Below are 16,966 nucleotides of genomic sequence, written 5' to 3' on the forward strand. Positions count from 1 at the left end.
CCGCCAGCTAGCCTACCTGGAGGATCTGCCGTCACTTGCCGTGACCACCTGCCAGCCAGCCGAGAGACTCTTACCCGCTCACTTGGGAGCGCTCACCTGCTACCCGCCTGCTAGCCTACCTGGAGGCTCTGCCGTCACTTGCTGTGACCACCTGCCTGTCTAGAGACTCTTACCCTGCTTTCACTTGCCGTGACCACCTGCCTGTCTAGAGACTCTTACCCTTCTGTCACTTCCCGTGACCACCCGCCTGTCAAGAGACTTTCCCCGTCACTTGCCGTGACCTCCTGCCCTTCTACCCAGAGACTGTTCCTGTCACTTGCCGTGTCTACCTGCCCGCCTTCCCTGGGAGCCACCTGCTTCCTTACAAGGACTGCCCCTTTGTATAGTAGCTCAGAGGTTCCACCTCCCAGACCAGTTACAGCTACCCCTAGCCCAACCCTACCCTACCTTACCCTAACCCTAGCTCAACCCTAACCCTAACCCAACTCTACCCCTAGCCCAACTATACCCCTACCCTAGCCCAATCCCAACTCAACCCTAACTCTAGCCCAACCCTAACACAACCCTAACCCTAGCCCAACCCTAACCCTAGCCCAACCCTACCCCTAGCCCAACCCTAGCCCAACCCTAACTCTAGCCCAACCCTAACCCTAGCCCAACCCTAACCCTAGCCCAGCCCTAACCCTAGCCCAACCCTAACCCTAGCCCAACCCTAACCCTAAAGTTTAATTTTTACGCCGCTCCTCGTGCGGTATAAGTGATTAGACGTCTTTATTCTTCGGGTCGGTGCAATTACAGCGATGCCAGATTCATATCGGGTTTTTATGATTGACAGCTGTCACACACTAAAAGATGCATTTTTTTGCATCGCCATATTTTGAGAGCTATAATTTTTTCCATATTTCGGCCGACAAGAGACATGTGATGGCTTGTTTTTTGCGGGACAAGTTGACGTTTTTTATTGGTACCATTTTCGGGCATGTGACATATTTTGATCGCTTTCTATTCTGATTTTTAGAAGGCAGAATAAACAAAAACCAACAATTCAGGAATTGTTTTTTTTTGGATTTTTTTATGCCGTTCTGCGTGTGGTAAAATTGATAAGGTAGCTTTATTCTTCGGGTCAGTACGTTTACAGCGGTACCGCATTTATATATTTTTTTTTATATTTTGGCGCTTTTACACAATAAAAACAATTTCATAGAAAAAAGAATTGCTTTTGCATCGCTTTATTCTGAGAGCTATAACTTTTGTATTTTTTGGAGGTTGGAGCTGTATGGCGGCTTGTTTTTTGCGGGACAAGATGACGTTTTCAGGGGTACCATATTTATTTACATTCGTTTTTTTGATCGCGTGTTATTCTATTTTTTGTTTGGCGGTATGATGATAAAACATCGTTTTAGGTTAGGTTTTTTATTGTTATTTTATACCGTGTTCACTAAAGGGGTTAACTAGCATGACAGTTTTATAGGTCAGGTCAATCCGGACGCGGCGATACCAAATATGTGTACTTTTATTGGTTTATTTTTTTTTCCATAAGATTATTTATTTATGGGTACTAATATATATATATATATATATATATTGTTATTATTATTTGTTTTATTTTTATTTTTTAATATTTTTACAATTTTTTTTTTTTCTTTTTCACTTTCTGACATTTTTATTACTTTTACACTTTGTCCCACTATGGGACTTTCACTTTTTGCCGCCTGATCGGCTGTATAGCACAGGAATGCAGAACTATCCCTGTGCTATGCAGCCTGTCAGCGCTGCACAGGGAGAAGTTACTTTGGTTGCGCATTGCGCATGACCAAAGCAACTTCCTGCCTTCTGGTAACCCGGATGTTGTCATGATGACATCGGGTCACCATGGCAACATTCGGGACTGGACTCAGACGCCGCTGGACGCCGGCAGAGAAGGTAAGTATAGCGCTTACCTCCTCTTGCCACCGGAATGCTGCGATCGATTTAGATCGCAGCATTTCAGGGGTTAATGTGCAGGGAACGGTGCGGGACCGCTCCCTCCACATAGCACCGGGTGTCAGCTGTAACAATCAGCTGACACCCGGCGGCGATCTCGCACGCACCGCTTGTGTGCGGGTGAAATCTCCAGGGCGTACTAATACATATCAGGCCCATAAGGCCCAGGGCACAGATACGTATTAATATGCCCTGGGTCAGAAAGGGGTTAAAAAGTATAAACCACTGAGGACTCAAATTTTAATATTATTCTATCTACTGGCCAGCACGGTACAAAGATATATTTTTTCTAAGTTTAGAAACTCTGATGTGCCACCTGGTGGCAAAGTGGTATTACTGCAGGCCAAGGAACATCCTGCTATGAAGTAGAGGGGGAATGTCCAGCTTTGGGAATATTATTTTTTCTTATTTAGATACATGTATTTGGGGCCAAAATTCATTTTTGCAATTGGAATCCATTAAAAACGTTGCACCGTTTGGCTTTTAGTCTTTTATCAATTGGGACTGGCATGTCTTCGCTAAGAATACGTGCATGCAGTGTTTTGTTTGTTCTTAAAGCCGATCCTCTCCAAAAGCAGAGTCAAAAACTTAATTATGAGTTTTTAATTTTTGCTTAAGAAGTTTTGAAAAATGTGTCATGGAAAAAAAAAAGAAAGTGCCGGTCAATTCTTTAAAAAATGATCCTTAAGAAATCCCCTGGCCGACTGAATCTGCAGCTGTGTAAGGTCTTTGCCCACCACTAACGCCGCCATCTCTCTCTACTGCTCCACTTTATAGCATAGTTTTACAAAGACACTGTGGGAAAGAAACTGCAGCTGCATCCTCCTCCTCTCAGTGATTTTTTGTGGTGGTGAACAATTACGGAGATCCTATAAACGGGCGAACTATAAGGTTTGTAGAAAATGAGGCTGAACAGATACGTAGATCTGCGAACTTAGAATTTATTTCTGGCTTATGTACAATACATGAAATTTTTCCAAAAGTTCTCGGCCCAAATTGCCATTAAAATATCAGTAGTGCTTTCAATCTGAGACGCACCCAATAAGTATCCTCTGAAATATCGATATATAATTGTCTCTGTGGGCAGACATATAGTCATGTTGCAGTCGGTCTCTTCCGGGCGTGTAATCTCTCCTTCGACTTATTCAATATGGAGTGCCACAGATACCTTGGCAATTGACGAAACCGTGCCCCACATTTGCACTGGAACTGGGATACGAGTGGATGAACCCAACTGTGGGCTTGAAGCTGCTGGTAACCTCTCAACAATTTTCCGCACGTGGCACAGATAAAACACGTGTCGCTTAGATGCTGCAACTGGTGGCGGAGGAAGTGGAGTAAACCCACCGGAGTTCGGCCACAATCGCACTGGTATTTCTTCCACCGAGATCTCATTGCACCCTTGTTCTGGTGACACTTCATCCTCCATGACTGGAAAAAGCACAAGCCACAGTCCCGACATCTGTACGGTGGCCTTGGCTTTTTAAAAAGGTGAACCAAAAACTCGTAAGGTAACGCCATAGTCGGTGGTACAGAACTCATACTGGGTTCGTTGGTGTCGAAAGTGAAGGAACTGGTTTGGGTCCTTGATGTGGTCTCCTCCACAGGCTCTAAAACCTCTACGTTTTGGATTACCTGATTATCCGTACTTGTAAAACCCTCATGGAAACTTTCTGTCCCCACTACTAGCTCGTAAATGAATTCTGGAACTTCTGCAGAAGTCTTCTGCTGGTCAAGATCAGCCAGCATACTCAGGTTTTCTTGCTCCTCCAAATTTGGATGGTTGGCCAGGCTGCCATAACCTTGATCAACGTCAAGGCCAAAAATAGGCAGAGCTTTACTACTGCTCTCTTTCGAAGAAGTCTTTAGATAATGTCCCATGGCAAAGGCATCACCTGTGACCAGGGCGGTCTGGGATGCAGCCTTAACATGTAGCACAAGCTCTCGTTCTTTTATGTGCCAACGAGTGTGGTTGGTGTGGGCCGAAGACTTATGAAACACTCTCCCGCATTCTTGGCAAGTGAAAGTATTGCCAGCCATGGCCTTTGTCTTATCACTACTCTGACGCTCAGCAGAAACAGAGGGGACTTGGGCTTCCTCTATCCTCATCTCCTGACCCTCCGCTACTTGGTTTAAAGCTGGTGTAACCGAAGAAGATGCCAAATTTCTACTCTTAACATGCCAGAGAGTGTGGGTAGAGTACGAGCACAGTTTATGAAAGACTCGGCCACATTCCTGGCACGTAAACGTTGGCCCAGTTTTCTTTTTCAAACCCATAGAAGTCACGTCAAACGGGGTCAGAAGAGCTCTGAAGTCGCCTGAGGAAAATGACTTATTCACAAAGGTCACCAGTTCTTTCTCCTTCCTATGCCATCGCATGTGGGTTCCATAGGACGATCGTCTATTGAACACTTTCCCACAATTTGGGCAATTGAAGACTTTTACTTGATTGGCGCCATCCTCACTTTTACTTACAGTAGATATGACTTGACTTGAGTCAACCTGATTGAAGTCCAAGTCTACTGAACTACTGGGTTGAGGGAAGCTCAGTTTTCCATCACTGGAGCACACATGAGACCCTAGATTAATCCTTCTCCTAAACTTGCGCCCGCAACGACGACATGTAAAAGGACGTTTGTACCTCAATACTCTATTGTCAGGGACCAGTTCATTTCTATGCGTTTCCGTCAAAACGCTGAGCGGAGGTTTCACTTCTTCTTTCTTGTACAGTTCCTGCAGGTTGTGAAGCTCCTTTTGCGCCTCAGCACACATCTTCTCCAACCTATTCATCGACTCTTCACTTTGTTCACATTTGTCCGGTAAATTATACATATCCGAGATGTTATCGGACATTATATTGTTCGGCCTCACCCTGGTTAGGGCCTCCTTGATGCACATATGGCTCTCCAGGTTGTATGTCCGTCCAAACTGACGCCCGCACTTGGTGCACTTATGGCTTCGCACCCAGGGCTTCAGCGTTCCCGCTCTCTGAGTTTTTGCATTATAGTAGCTATACTTCCCAAATAGCTCCGCCTCATCAGCTTCTTGGGTGGTGATCATTTCCTGATATAGCTCAGTTGGCTGAGTGGGAGAAGGACTACAATTCGGAGCTGGAATAATTTCCAAGTACGAGATTTCGGTTTCTTCCAAACTTGGTCCCAAAGGACAAGTCTGATCCTGATCTTCGCTGTTATATGCATAGCTCCATTCCACTGATGGGTCATTGTTCTGCAGAAAGGGCTCGGAGGTGGAGAACATTTGCCATCCCAACTGTTCATACCCTTTATTTAATGTCTTGACTTCGGGCACATATTTTGGTTTTTCCATATTCTTCTTCCCCTCGAAAGACGGGGAGAACACAAGCTGGTGGTCCAGGCTTTCATCACTACTCGAATCGTCAATGTAATGGAGATGATGCCAGGCTGGTAAATCCAGCTTATTCTCCTGAGGGAAAAATCAGAAAGAGAAAAGTCAGTACTAGTGTAAAAGCACAAAGGACTCTACGATTTTAGTATATGGGTCATGTTCTCATTTATGAACAATATTTTGAGATGCAGTCTACCTTCCCTTGAGATGACTCAACTTGTAGCTCGAAGACACGAAGATCGAGCAATTAAGTCCAAATCTTAAGAGACGCTGGTCTGACTCACCCAAGATGTGCAGCTTAGATTACCATCCAACGTTGAAACCACTGGTGACCCTGCCCTGTGGTGGTCCCAACAATACAGGACATGGGGTATCCAGAGACGCTGCCATACCCCATACTAATGCCTTATCTAGAAGATTGGAGTAGGTGGGCGCACCTGGAAATGTCAAGTGCAAGCTCAATTCTAACTCAGTGGGCTAAAAAGAGGGTCAACTGCTTTAAAGGGGATCTAGCACGGAGTAAAAAACAATATAGGTCTAAGTTTTCAGACTGCTAGACAATAAAAAAACAAACAAACAAGTAATGCAAACGACCAGGAAACTGCAACACATCTAAGGCTCCAGATCAGTCATTATCCATGGTGGCAAAGACTCCCGAGCTATGAAGAAAAACCGTCCCTGGTATCTGAGCTTGGAAGGTCAATGAGATTTCTGGTCCCTTCCGAGGTGTTAACATAAGAAATCAGTGGAGTCGCAGAATACATACAATAAATCACGACAGTATCTAAGCTGCTGTACCTACCACTTTTACTGCAGCAGAGTCCTCCACAATGGCGAGGCTGTCATTTAATTCAACTTCAGCACCGACTTCAAATCCCTGATAAGGATCCATGACCGAATCCTGACTATGATCACCTATAGGAAGAAGATGGCAAAGATGATAATGTGTATTATACTCCAGAGCTGCACTCACTATTCTGCTTTTGGAGTCACTGTGTACAAACATTACATTACTGATCCTGAGTTACAAACAGTATTATACCACAGAGCTGCACTCACTATTCTGCTGGTGCAGTCACTGTGTACATACATTACATTACTGATCCTGAGTTACATCCTGTATTATACCACAGAGCTGCACTCACTATTCTGCTGGTGCAGTCACTGTGTACATGCCAGAGACAGAAGAACACATCTGCCGTTACAGGTGAGAGGGAGGAGGATGAGGATGAAGGACTGTGGTGTCAGGAGATAGCGATATGTGTAAGCGCTGACCGCATACCGCCATCTCCGGGGCCATTAGGACACATACCTCGATCTCCGGCGAGGCTGGAGGAGTGTGGTGCCGGAGTACGCGCTAACGCATAGCGCGATCTCTGCAAATTTGTCTTCAACAAAATGGTGCCAGAGATCACGCTATGCGCAAACTCTGCAAGGGAGAGGGGAAAAGGTGAGTAGGAGTGGTTTTTTTTTTGAAAGGATGAAAGAACAGCTGAGCAAACAGGATGGGGGACCATATAACCGGGTGGGGGCACAAATACCAGAATGGGGGGGCATGGGCCATGATGGGGGAGCATATACCAGGATGGGGGACCATATACCAGGATGGGGGAAGCATATACCAGGATGGGGGAAGCATATACTAGGATGAGGGACCAGGATGTGGGGGGGGAGGGGCATATACCAGGATGACCAAAGAGCTGTTGAAGGACACCAGAAACAAAATTGTAGCCCTGCACCAGGCTGAGAAGACTTAATCTGCAATAGGCAAGCAGCTTGGTGTGACGAAATCAACTGTGGGAGCAATAATTAGAAAATGGAAGACATACAAGACCACTGATAATCTCCCTCGATCTGAGGCTCCACAAAAGATCTCACCCTATGGGGTCAAAATGATCTCAAGAAAGGGGAGTAAAAATCCCAGAATCACACGGGGGGACCTAGTGAATGGCCTGCAGAGAGCTGGAACCAACGTTACACAGGCTACCATTAGTAACACACTACGGCGCCAGGGACTCATGCGCATACCACGCTATCCGACGCCATTTGACTGAAGATACCATTTGCGAATTTGCAGTCACAGTGTCTTAAAAAAACGGCGCCAGAGATGTACCAATAAAATGCTCGCCACCCGGGTGTAGAACGGATTCAATAGCTAGTACACTATATTACTGATCCTGAGTTACATCCTGTATTATACTCCAGAGCTTCACGCACTATTTTGCTAGTGCAGATACTGTATGGGTTTGACTTCATAAACCTTAAAAAAAAAAAAAAAAAAAAAAAAGGAATACAAACAGCCTTTAGTTATGGCCAACAAAATAAAGTGTCCTGTAAGCAAGTCTCTGCTTAGCCAGTCCTGTGCGCACATAGACTGGGTAGCATCCAGTATCCTGGCTCAGTCTGGAGACCACAACACACAGGAGGACGTCTCCCTCCAAACACACAGACCATGTGCCAAACAACGGCCTCCATTTTATAGGCTGTTAACCACACCGAGGTGAGGTATGTGGGTAGCTGGACCCGCCCAACTCTCCAAATTACCCGTAACCCGGTCTCTGGTGCACCAATCAGTCCTCTTCGTGCTTAAGTGCACTAGAGCAACACTCCGGGTTACATCACAGAGGACAGCCATCTCTGTGATACATACCTCCCATCAACTATGTGACTATTAGTCACCTTACATATCTCCCTCCTCTGTCTAAAGCCTTGGGGCTTGGCACCTTCTACTACAGACAGGGGATTCTCGAGGGCATCTACATGGAAGTTGAAATCTTGTAGGGCTAAGAACCAGCGGGTGACCCTAGCATTTTTCCCCTTTGTTTCCCTCATCCACATGAGTGGGGCATGGTCGGATACAATCTAAACTTCCGTCCTAACAGATAGTACCGTAACTTGTCCACAGCCCACTTTATGGCCAAGTAGTCCTTCTCTACGACTGAATAATTCTTCTCACATGAGGACAGCTTACTACTCAGGTAGAGAACAAGGTGCTCCTCCCCGTGTATCTACTGGGAAAGAACTGCTCCTAAACCGACATCTGAGGCGTCCGTTTGGAGTATAAATTCTTTCTTAAAGTCGGGGGCAACCAGAACTGGTTGCCTACACAGAGCCACTTTCATTTCTTGAAAAGCCGTCTCCGCCTCTGCAGTCCACTTGGCCATAGCTAATTTTGTCTCCTTAAGGAGGTCAGTCAGGGGTGCGGCCATCATGGCGAAGTTTGGGATGAACCTCCTGTAGTATCCCACGATCCCTAGGAAGGCTCTAACTTGCTTCTTTGACAGCGGTCTTGGTCAGGGTTGGATTGCCTCCACTTTATTGATTTGAGGTTTGATCTCACCTCAACCCACTACATAACCCAGGTATTTGGCTTCATTCTCCATGGCATATTTGTTAGCGTTTATTGAAAACCCCGCCTTCGTTAGCATCTACTCTATTGCGACTTCTCCAACCTCACCTTCTGGTTTGACCAGCAAGCATGGAGCTTCAACAGCTACTCTGTCTTGTCACGGCCTGATGAGGTTGACGTGGCATATCTGGTGTGGCTTACATCGTCCTGGTTGATGAATCTTGTAATTCACTTCACCAACCTTTTCCATCACTTCATACGGCCCTTGCCACTTGGCCAAGAACTTGCTTTCCACTGTAGGAATTAACACGAGGACTTTGTCACCAGGATTGAACTGCCGCACTCTGGCTTGCCTCCTGTGCCTGGAGATATTCTTTTATGATGGGCATCACCTTCGGAATCCTCTCCTGCATCAGGGAGACGTGCTCGATGACGCTCCTGTGGGGCGTGACCTCGGCTTCCCAGGTTTCCTTTGGTACGTTCAGGAGACCCAGTGGATGTTGGCCATACAGGAGTTCAAATGGCGAGAACCCAGTAGAGGCCTGTGGAACCTCTCGGATAGAGAACAACAGATACGGCAGGAGACAGTCCCAGACTCTCCCAGCCCTTTCTATGGCCTTCCTCAGCATACTCTTCAGGGTTTTGTTGAACCTCTCCACGAGGCCATCAGTCTGAGGATGGTATAGTGATGTTCTCAGTTGGGAGATTCGCAGCACCTTGCACAGTTACCTCATCACCTTACTCAAAGGCTGTTCCCAGGTCGGTAAGGATCTCCTTTGGCAACAGTGTCCGGGAGAAAACATGGACCAACTTGCACGCTATACTCTTGGCAGAGGAGTTCCTCAGAGGGACCGCTTCAGGTTAGCGGGTAAATATATAGACAATAGCCACACTCAAAGTTGGTTTGCAAAAAAAGTAAACAGTTTATTCACAATTGTTTTACAATCATCACACCGTGGAGATCAGAACAAAAGGAGATTAATGTGATATGCCGTGACGTTTCGACCAGAGATGGTCTTTTTCAAACATCGCTTCAAGGGCTCCAGACTTGGAAATCAGGTGTCATGAAGGGTAGGTGTTTCTTTCTGCTTGGACGAGACTTAGTGGTGGTGTGAGGGGTCCGGGATAAGTTACTATGCCTCTACACGCATACACGCAGCCAGAGGCATAGTAACTTGTCCAGGACCCACACACCACCGCTAAGGCTCGTCCAAGCAGAAGGTAGCACCGACACTTCATGACACCCAAATACACTGTTCCACTTTTTTTGCAAATCAACTTTGAGTGCGGCTATTGTCTATATATTTACCTGAGGAGAGTATCCCATTTAGCCAGCACCTCATCTACAGCAGTGTGCGCATCTTCTTCTAATACATCAGGATAGCAGGTGGCATAGTTCAAGATATATATATATATATATTGATGCCCCCGAGCAGACTTAACTAAGAGACCGACCAAGTCCATAGCAATTCTCTCGAACGGTACTTCAATGATGGGCAATGGCACAAGGGGACTTCGAAAGTGAGAGGTGGGGCGGTTAACTGACACGTAGGACAGGACCTGCAATACTTTAATACTTAATAGTGACATCAGGGCCAGTAGAACCTCTGCATGATCCGTTACTGGGTTTTTTCCACTCCCAGATGTCCCCCCAAGATGTGTGAATGGGCCATGTCCAACACCCTCCGTCTATAGGGCCCCGGCACCAATAACTGTTCCACAAGCTCCTCCTTCGCTTTCATAACACAGTATAACTCCCCACTCAACATAAAATAGGGAAATCGTGTCAGCCCCCGGCTCCTGTGCAATCCCATTTATGACCGTGACATTATTGAAGGCTTCCCTCAGAGTTAGGCCACTATGTTGGGCAGACCCAAAATTCTCGCTGGTCACCCCTAACTTAGGGATGTCAGACTCAGGGGACACTACCTCCTCATCCACCACAAGGACACAAAAGGGAAACCCGTACGACTCTGGGTGTGGCGATACCTCTTCAGGGTTACCTTGTTTCTTATCCGAGCCAGTGAACCCTGAACCCTTCCCCCACAGATCCCAAAACGAACAAAAGTCCCGACCTATAATAATGGGGTGCAACAAGTCCTTAACAACGCCGACCTCGTGGGACTCAGTACTGTGGACCATTTCAATGTCCACTCTGGCCACGGGGTAGTCATTAGCATCACCATGAGTACACCAACTTTTTCCCCAGGATCAGTTGGAGAAGAAGTGTGGCCCTCACAAGGGTCACCAGAATCCCAGAGTCTAGCAGTGCGGTTACTTGTCAACCATTCACCTTTACGGGACATGCTTGTGGCCCCTCCCTGGGTGGACAGTTCACACTGCAGGCCGGATAGGCATAATATGAACGACAGCGTCCAATGATGCAGTCCATCTGCTCAGGGGTCAGGGGACAACGGGCAACTATGTGGCCTGGGCCGTGGCACCTCCAGCAAATGACATCACCCGTTGGGACCTTGGGCATTACCTCCCCCACCCCTTTGGACCTTGGACGCCCCACCCCCTTTTGAGCCTCCGACCCCTGTCGGAGTGGGCAGCCTTCCCAAGGAACCCCCTGGTATCTCTTGACCAGTCCAATTAGTTCATCGGCATTCCGGGGATCACCCTGGGCAACCCAGGTCTGTATTGGCCTTGGCAGGGAATGCACAAACAGGTCCATCACCACTGGCTTTACCATCTGCACAGGCGTAGAGGACTCCGGCTGCAGCCACTTCTGGAGCAGGTGAAAAAGGTCAAACATTTGGGAGCGAGGGGGTTTGTCCCGGTGATACGCCAAGGGGTGGACTAGCTGAGCAGTGATGGTCATTGTCACCCCCAAGCGCGCCCGAATCTCGGTTTTTAGCATGCCATACTCTTTAGAGTCATGCAAAGCTAAATCATAGTACGCCTTCTGGGGCTCTCTCGTCAAGTATGGCGCCAGTACCTCTGCCCACTGCTCTGGCAAAAGTTTCTCCCTCTCTGCAACCTTTTCAAATACTGGATCTGCTGTAACAACAGCCTGTTGGTCTCCTGATGCTGCGACTGGAACAAGTGTTTCGGCAGGTCCTCCGTTTTGTCTGACATTGCTTGTTGGCTTGCAGCAGACTTTACCCAGGACATGCAGTCTCGCCTGTAGCAGTCACATGTCTCTGCTGGAAACGCTGCCCGTACATCTAACACCAATTGTAGGGGTTATACTCACTTGGGTGCGACAGGAGGAAAACAGGGAGCATGTTCCTTTAAAATTCCATGTCAGTTTATTAAGTCATAAACCAAAAGGAATACAAACAGCCTTTAGTTAAGGCAAACAAAGTAAAGTGTCCTTTAAGCAAGTCTCTGCTTAGCCAGTCACAGAGGACCGCCATCTCTGTGACACATACCTCCCATCAACTAAACCACCATTAGCCACTTTACAATAGTTACATCCTGTATTATACTCCAGGGCTGAACTCACTATTCTGCTGGTGCAGTCACTGTGTACATACATTACATTACTGATCCTGAGTTACCTCCTGTATTATACTCCAGAGATGCACTCACTATTCTGCTGGTGCAGTCACTGTGTACATACATTACATTACTGATCCTGAGTTACATCCTGTATTATACCCCAGAGCTGCACTCACTATTCTGCTGGTGCAGTCACTGTGTACATACATTACATTACTGATCCTGAGTTACATCCTGTATTATACTCCAGGGCTGAACTCACTATTCTGCTGGTGCAGTCACTGTGTACATACATTACATTACTGATCCTGAGTTACCTCCTGTATTATACTCCAGAGCTGCACTCACTATTCTGCTGGTGCAGTCACTGTGTACATACATTACATTACTGATCCTGAGTTACCTCCTGTATTATACTCCAGAGCTGCACTCACTATTCTGCTGGTGCAGTCACTGTGTACATACATTACATTACTGATCCTGAGTTACATCCTGTATTATACCCCAGAGCTGCACTCACTATTCTGCTGGTGCAGTCACTGTGTACATACCTTACATTACTGATCCTGTGCTGATCCTGAGTTGCATCCTGTATTATACTCCAGAGCTGCACTCACTATTCTGCTGGTGCAGTCACTGTGTACATACCTTACATTACTGATCCGGAGTTACATCCTGTATTATACTCCAGAGCTGCACTCACTATTCTGCTGGTGCAGTCACTGTGTACATAAATTACATTACTGATCCTGTACTGATCCTGAGTTACATCCTGCATTATACTCCAGAGCTACACTCACTATTCTGCTGGTGCAGTCACTGTGTACATACATTACTGATCCTGAGTTACATCCAGTATTATGCTCCAGAGCTGCACTCACTATTCTGCTGGTGCAGTCACTGTGTACATACATTACATTACTGATCCAGAGTTACATCCTGTATTATACTCCAGAGCCGCACTCACTATTCTGCTGGTGCAGTCACTGCGTGCATACATTACATTACTGATCCCGAGTTACATCCTGTATTATACTCCAGAGCTGCACTCACTATTCTGCTGGTGCAGTCACTGTGTACATACATTACATTACTGATCCTGTACTGATCCTGAGTTACATCCTGTATTATACTCCAGAGCTGCACTCACTATTCTGCTGGTGCAGTCACTGTGTACATACATTACATTACTGATCCTGTACTGATCCTGAGTTACATCCTGTATTATACTCCAGAGCTGCACTCACTATTCTGCTGGTGCAGTCAATGTGTACATACATTACATTACTGATCCTGAGTTACATCCTGTATTATACTCCAGAGCTGCACTCACTATTCTGCTGGTGCAGTCACTGTGTACATACATTACATTACTGATCCTGTACTGATCCTGAGTTACATCCTGTATTATACCCCAGAGCTGCACTCACTATTCTGCTGGTGCAGTCACTGTGTACATACATTACATTACTGATCCTGAGTTACAGCCTGTATTCTACTCCAGAGCTGCACTCACTATTCTGCTTGTGCAGTCCCTGTGTACATATATTACTGATCCTGAGTTACCTCCTGTATTATACCCCAGAGCTGCACTCACTATTCTGCTGGTGCAATCACTGTGTACATACATTACATTACTGATCCTGAGTTACATTCTGTATTATACTCCAGAGCTGCACTCACTATTCTGCTGGTGCAGTCACTGTGTACATACAGTACAGACCAAAAGTTTGGACACACCTTCTCATTTAAAGATTTTTCTGTATTTTCATGACTTTGAAAATTGTACATTCACACTGAAGGCATCAAGACTATGAATTAACACATGTGGAATTATATACTTAACAAAAAAGTGTGAAACAACTGAAAATATGTCTTATATTCTAGGTTCTTCAAAGTAGCCACCTTTTGCTTTGATGACTGCTTTGCACACTCTTGGCATTCTCTTGATGAGCTTCAAGAGGTAGTCACCGGAAATGGTCTTCCAACAATCTTGAAGAGTTCCCAGAGATGCTTAGCACTTGTTGGCCCTTTTGCCTTCACTCTGCCGTCCAGCTCACCCCAAACCATCTCGATTGGGTTCAGGTCTGGTGACTGTGGAGGCCAGGTCATCTGGCGTAGCACCCCATCACTCTCCTTCTTGGTCAAATAGCCCTTACACAGCCTGGAGGGGTGTTTGGGGTCATTGTCCTGTTGAAAAATAAATGATGGTCCAACTAAACGCAAACCGGATGGAATAGCATGCCGCTGCAAGATGCTGTGGTAGCCATGCTGATTCAATATGCCTTCAATTTTGAATAAATCCCCAACAGTGTCACCAGCAAAGCACCCCCACACCATCACACCTCCTCCTCCATGCTTCACGGTGGGAACCGGGCATGTAGAGTCCATCCGTTCACCTTTTCTGCGTCGCACAAAGACACGGTAGTTGGAACCAAAGATCTCAAATTTGGACTCATTAGACCAAAGCACAGATTTCCACTGGTCTAATGTCCATTCCTTGTGTTCTTTAGCCGAAGCAAGTCTCTTCTGCTTGTTGCCTGTCCTTAGCAGTGGTTTCCTAGCAGCTATTTTACCATGAAGACCTGCTGCACAAAGTCTCCTCTTAACAGTTGTTGTAGAGATGTGTCTGCTGCTAGAACTCTGTGTGGCATTGACCTGGTCTCTAATCTGAGCTGCTGTTAACCTGCGATTTCTGAGGCTGGTGACTCGGATAAACTTATCCTCAGAAGCAGAGGTGACTCTAGGTCTTCCTTTCCTGGGGCGGTCCTCATGTGAGCCAGTTTCTTTGTAGCGCTTGATGGTTTTTACAACTGCACTTGGGGACACATTCAAAGTTTGCCCAATTTTTCGGACTGACTGACCTTCATTTCATAAAGTAATGATGGCCACTCGTTTTTCTTTACTTAGCTGCTTTTTTCTTGCCATAATACAAATTCTAACAGTCTATTCAGTAGGACTATCAGCTGTGTATCCACCTGATTTCTGCACAACACAATTGATGGTCCCAACCCCATTTATAAGGCAAGAAATCCCACTTATTAAACCTGACAGGGCACACCTGTGAAGTGAAAACCATTTCCGGTGACTACCTCTTGAAGCTCATCAAGAGAATGCCAAGAGTGTGCAAAGCAGTCATCAAAGCAAAAGGTGGCTACTTTGAAGAACCTAGAATATAAGACATATTTCCAGTTGTTTCACACTTTTTTGTTAAGTATATAATTCCACATGTGTTAATTCATAGTTTTGATGCCTTCAGTGTGAATGTACAATTTTCATAGTCATGAAAATACAGAAAAATCTTTAAATGAGAAGGTGTGTCCAAACTTTTGGTCTGTACTGTACATTACATTACTGATCTTGTACTGATCCTGAGTTACATCCTGTATTATACTCCAGAGCTGCACTCACTATTCTGCTTGTGCAGTCACTGTGTACATACATTACTGATCCTGAGTTACATCCTGTATTATACTCCAGAGCTGCACTCACTATTCTGCTGGTGCAGTCACTGTGTACATACATTACATTACTGATCCTGTACTGATCCTGAGTTACATCCTGTATTATACTCCAGAGCTGCACTCACTATTCTGCTGGTGCAGTCACTGTGTACATAAATTACATTACTGATCCTGTATTGATCCTGAGTTACATCCTGTATTATACCCCAGAGCTGCACTCACTATTCTGTTGGTGCAGTCACTGTGTACATAAATTACATTACTGATCCTGTACTGATCCTGAGTTACATCCTGTATTATACTCCAGAGCTACACTCACTATTCTGCTGGTGCAGTCACTGTGTACATACATTACTGATCCTGAGTTACATCCAGTATTATCCTCCAGAGCTGCACTCACTATTCTGCTGGTGCAGTCACTGTGTACATACATTACATTACTAATCCTGTACTGATCCTGAGTTACATTCTGTATTATACTCCAGAGCTGCACTCACTATTCTGCTGGTGCAGTCATTGTGTACATACATTACTGATCCTGTACTGATCCTGAGTTACATCCTGTATTATACTCCAGAGCAGCACTCACTATACTGCTGGTGCAGTCACTGTGTACATGCATTACATTACTGATCCTGAGTTACATCCTGTATTATACCCCAGAGCTGCACTCACTATTCTGCTGGTGCAGTCACTGTGTACATGCATTACATTACTGATCCTGAGTTACATCCTGTATTATACTCCAGAGCTGCACTCACTATTCTGCTTGTGCAGTCACTGTGTTCATGCATTACATTACTGATCCTGAGTTACATCCTGTATTATACCCCAGAGCTGCACTCACTATTCTGCTTGTGCAGTCACTGTGTACATATGTGGCACCCCAGGGGTCTGGTTTCCACAGTAACGGCAAGGTTATGTCTGAGAGCAGGTGGGAGGTCTCTTGGTCAGGAATCCTATGCATGCCACACCTCCTGCCCAGTCCTGGGAGGGGAAGAACTTCCCCTATATAAACCTAGGACTGAGGCAGGGTTAGTGAGTAGAGAAGAAGTAGAGACAGAGAAGAGAAGCAGCATAGGAAGAAACAACAGGAGCTCTGTGGGAGCAGTACTACAAGGAGTCAGGGGCTGGCAGCTGCAGAGCTCGCCCTGACTGAGAAGCTATCACCGGACCCGGAGTCCGAGGCTGTGGGGACTAACTCCTATCCAGCAGCAGAAACCGACCGGCAGGGGATTTCAGGTCCTCTGGCCAAGAAACCCGAAGGCACGGTCACACGCGTGGGACCAGCACCGCCGTCGTGGAGCGGAAGCTACTAGAAGGCCCCGAGTCACCGGCCATACGGGTGAGCACCACA

General features: G+C 46.1%; 1 protein-coding gene across 1 annotated transcript in view; it reads right to left on the minus strand.

Moving 5' to 3' along the window:
* Nucleotides 1–2,405: 2,405 nt before the first annotated feature.
* The window catches only part of LOC141172019 (uncharacterized), a 45,160-nt gene continuing 30,599 nt past the window's right edge, over nt 2,406–16,966 (minus strand). Inside the window, exons 2-3 of the mRNA XM_073655797.1 lie at nt 6,152–6,264; nt 2,406–5,427 (exon numbers count right to left, since the gene is read on the minus strand). Coding sequence (XP_073511898.1) covers nt 3,079–5,427; nt 6,152–6,241 — 2,439 coding nt within the window. The 5' untranslated portion in view covers nt 6,242–6,264 and the 3' untranslated portion in view covers nt 2,406–3,078. The remainder of the gene's footprint in view (nt 5,428–6,151; nt 6,265–16,966) is intronic.

Source organism: Phyllobates terribilis, unplaced genomic scaffold, assembly GCF_046119375.1.
Source record: "Phyllobates terribilis strain yellow unplaced genomic scaffold, ASM4611937v1 Scaffold_12__6_contigs__length_324123572, whole genome shotgun sequence".
Lineage (NCBI taxonomy): Eukaryota > Metazoa > Chordata > Amphibia > Anura > Dendrobatidae > Phyllobates > Phyllobates terribilis.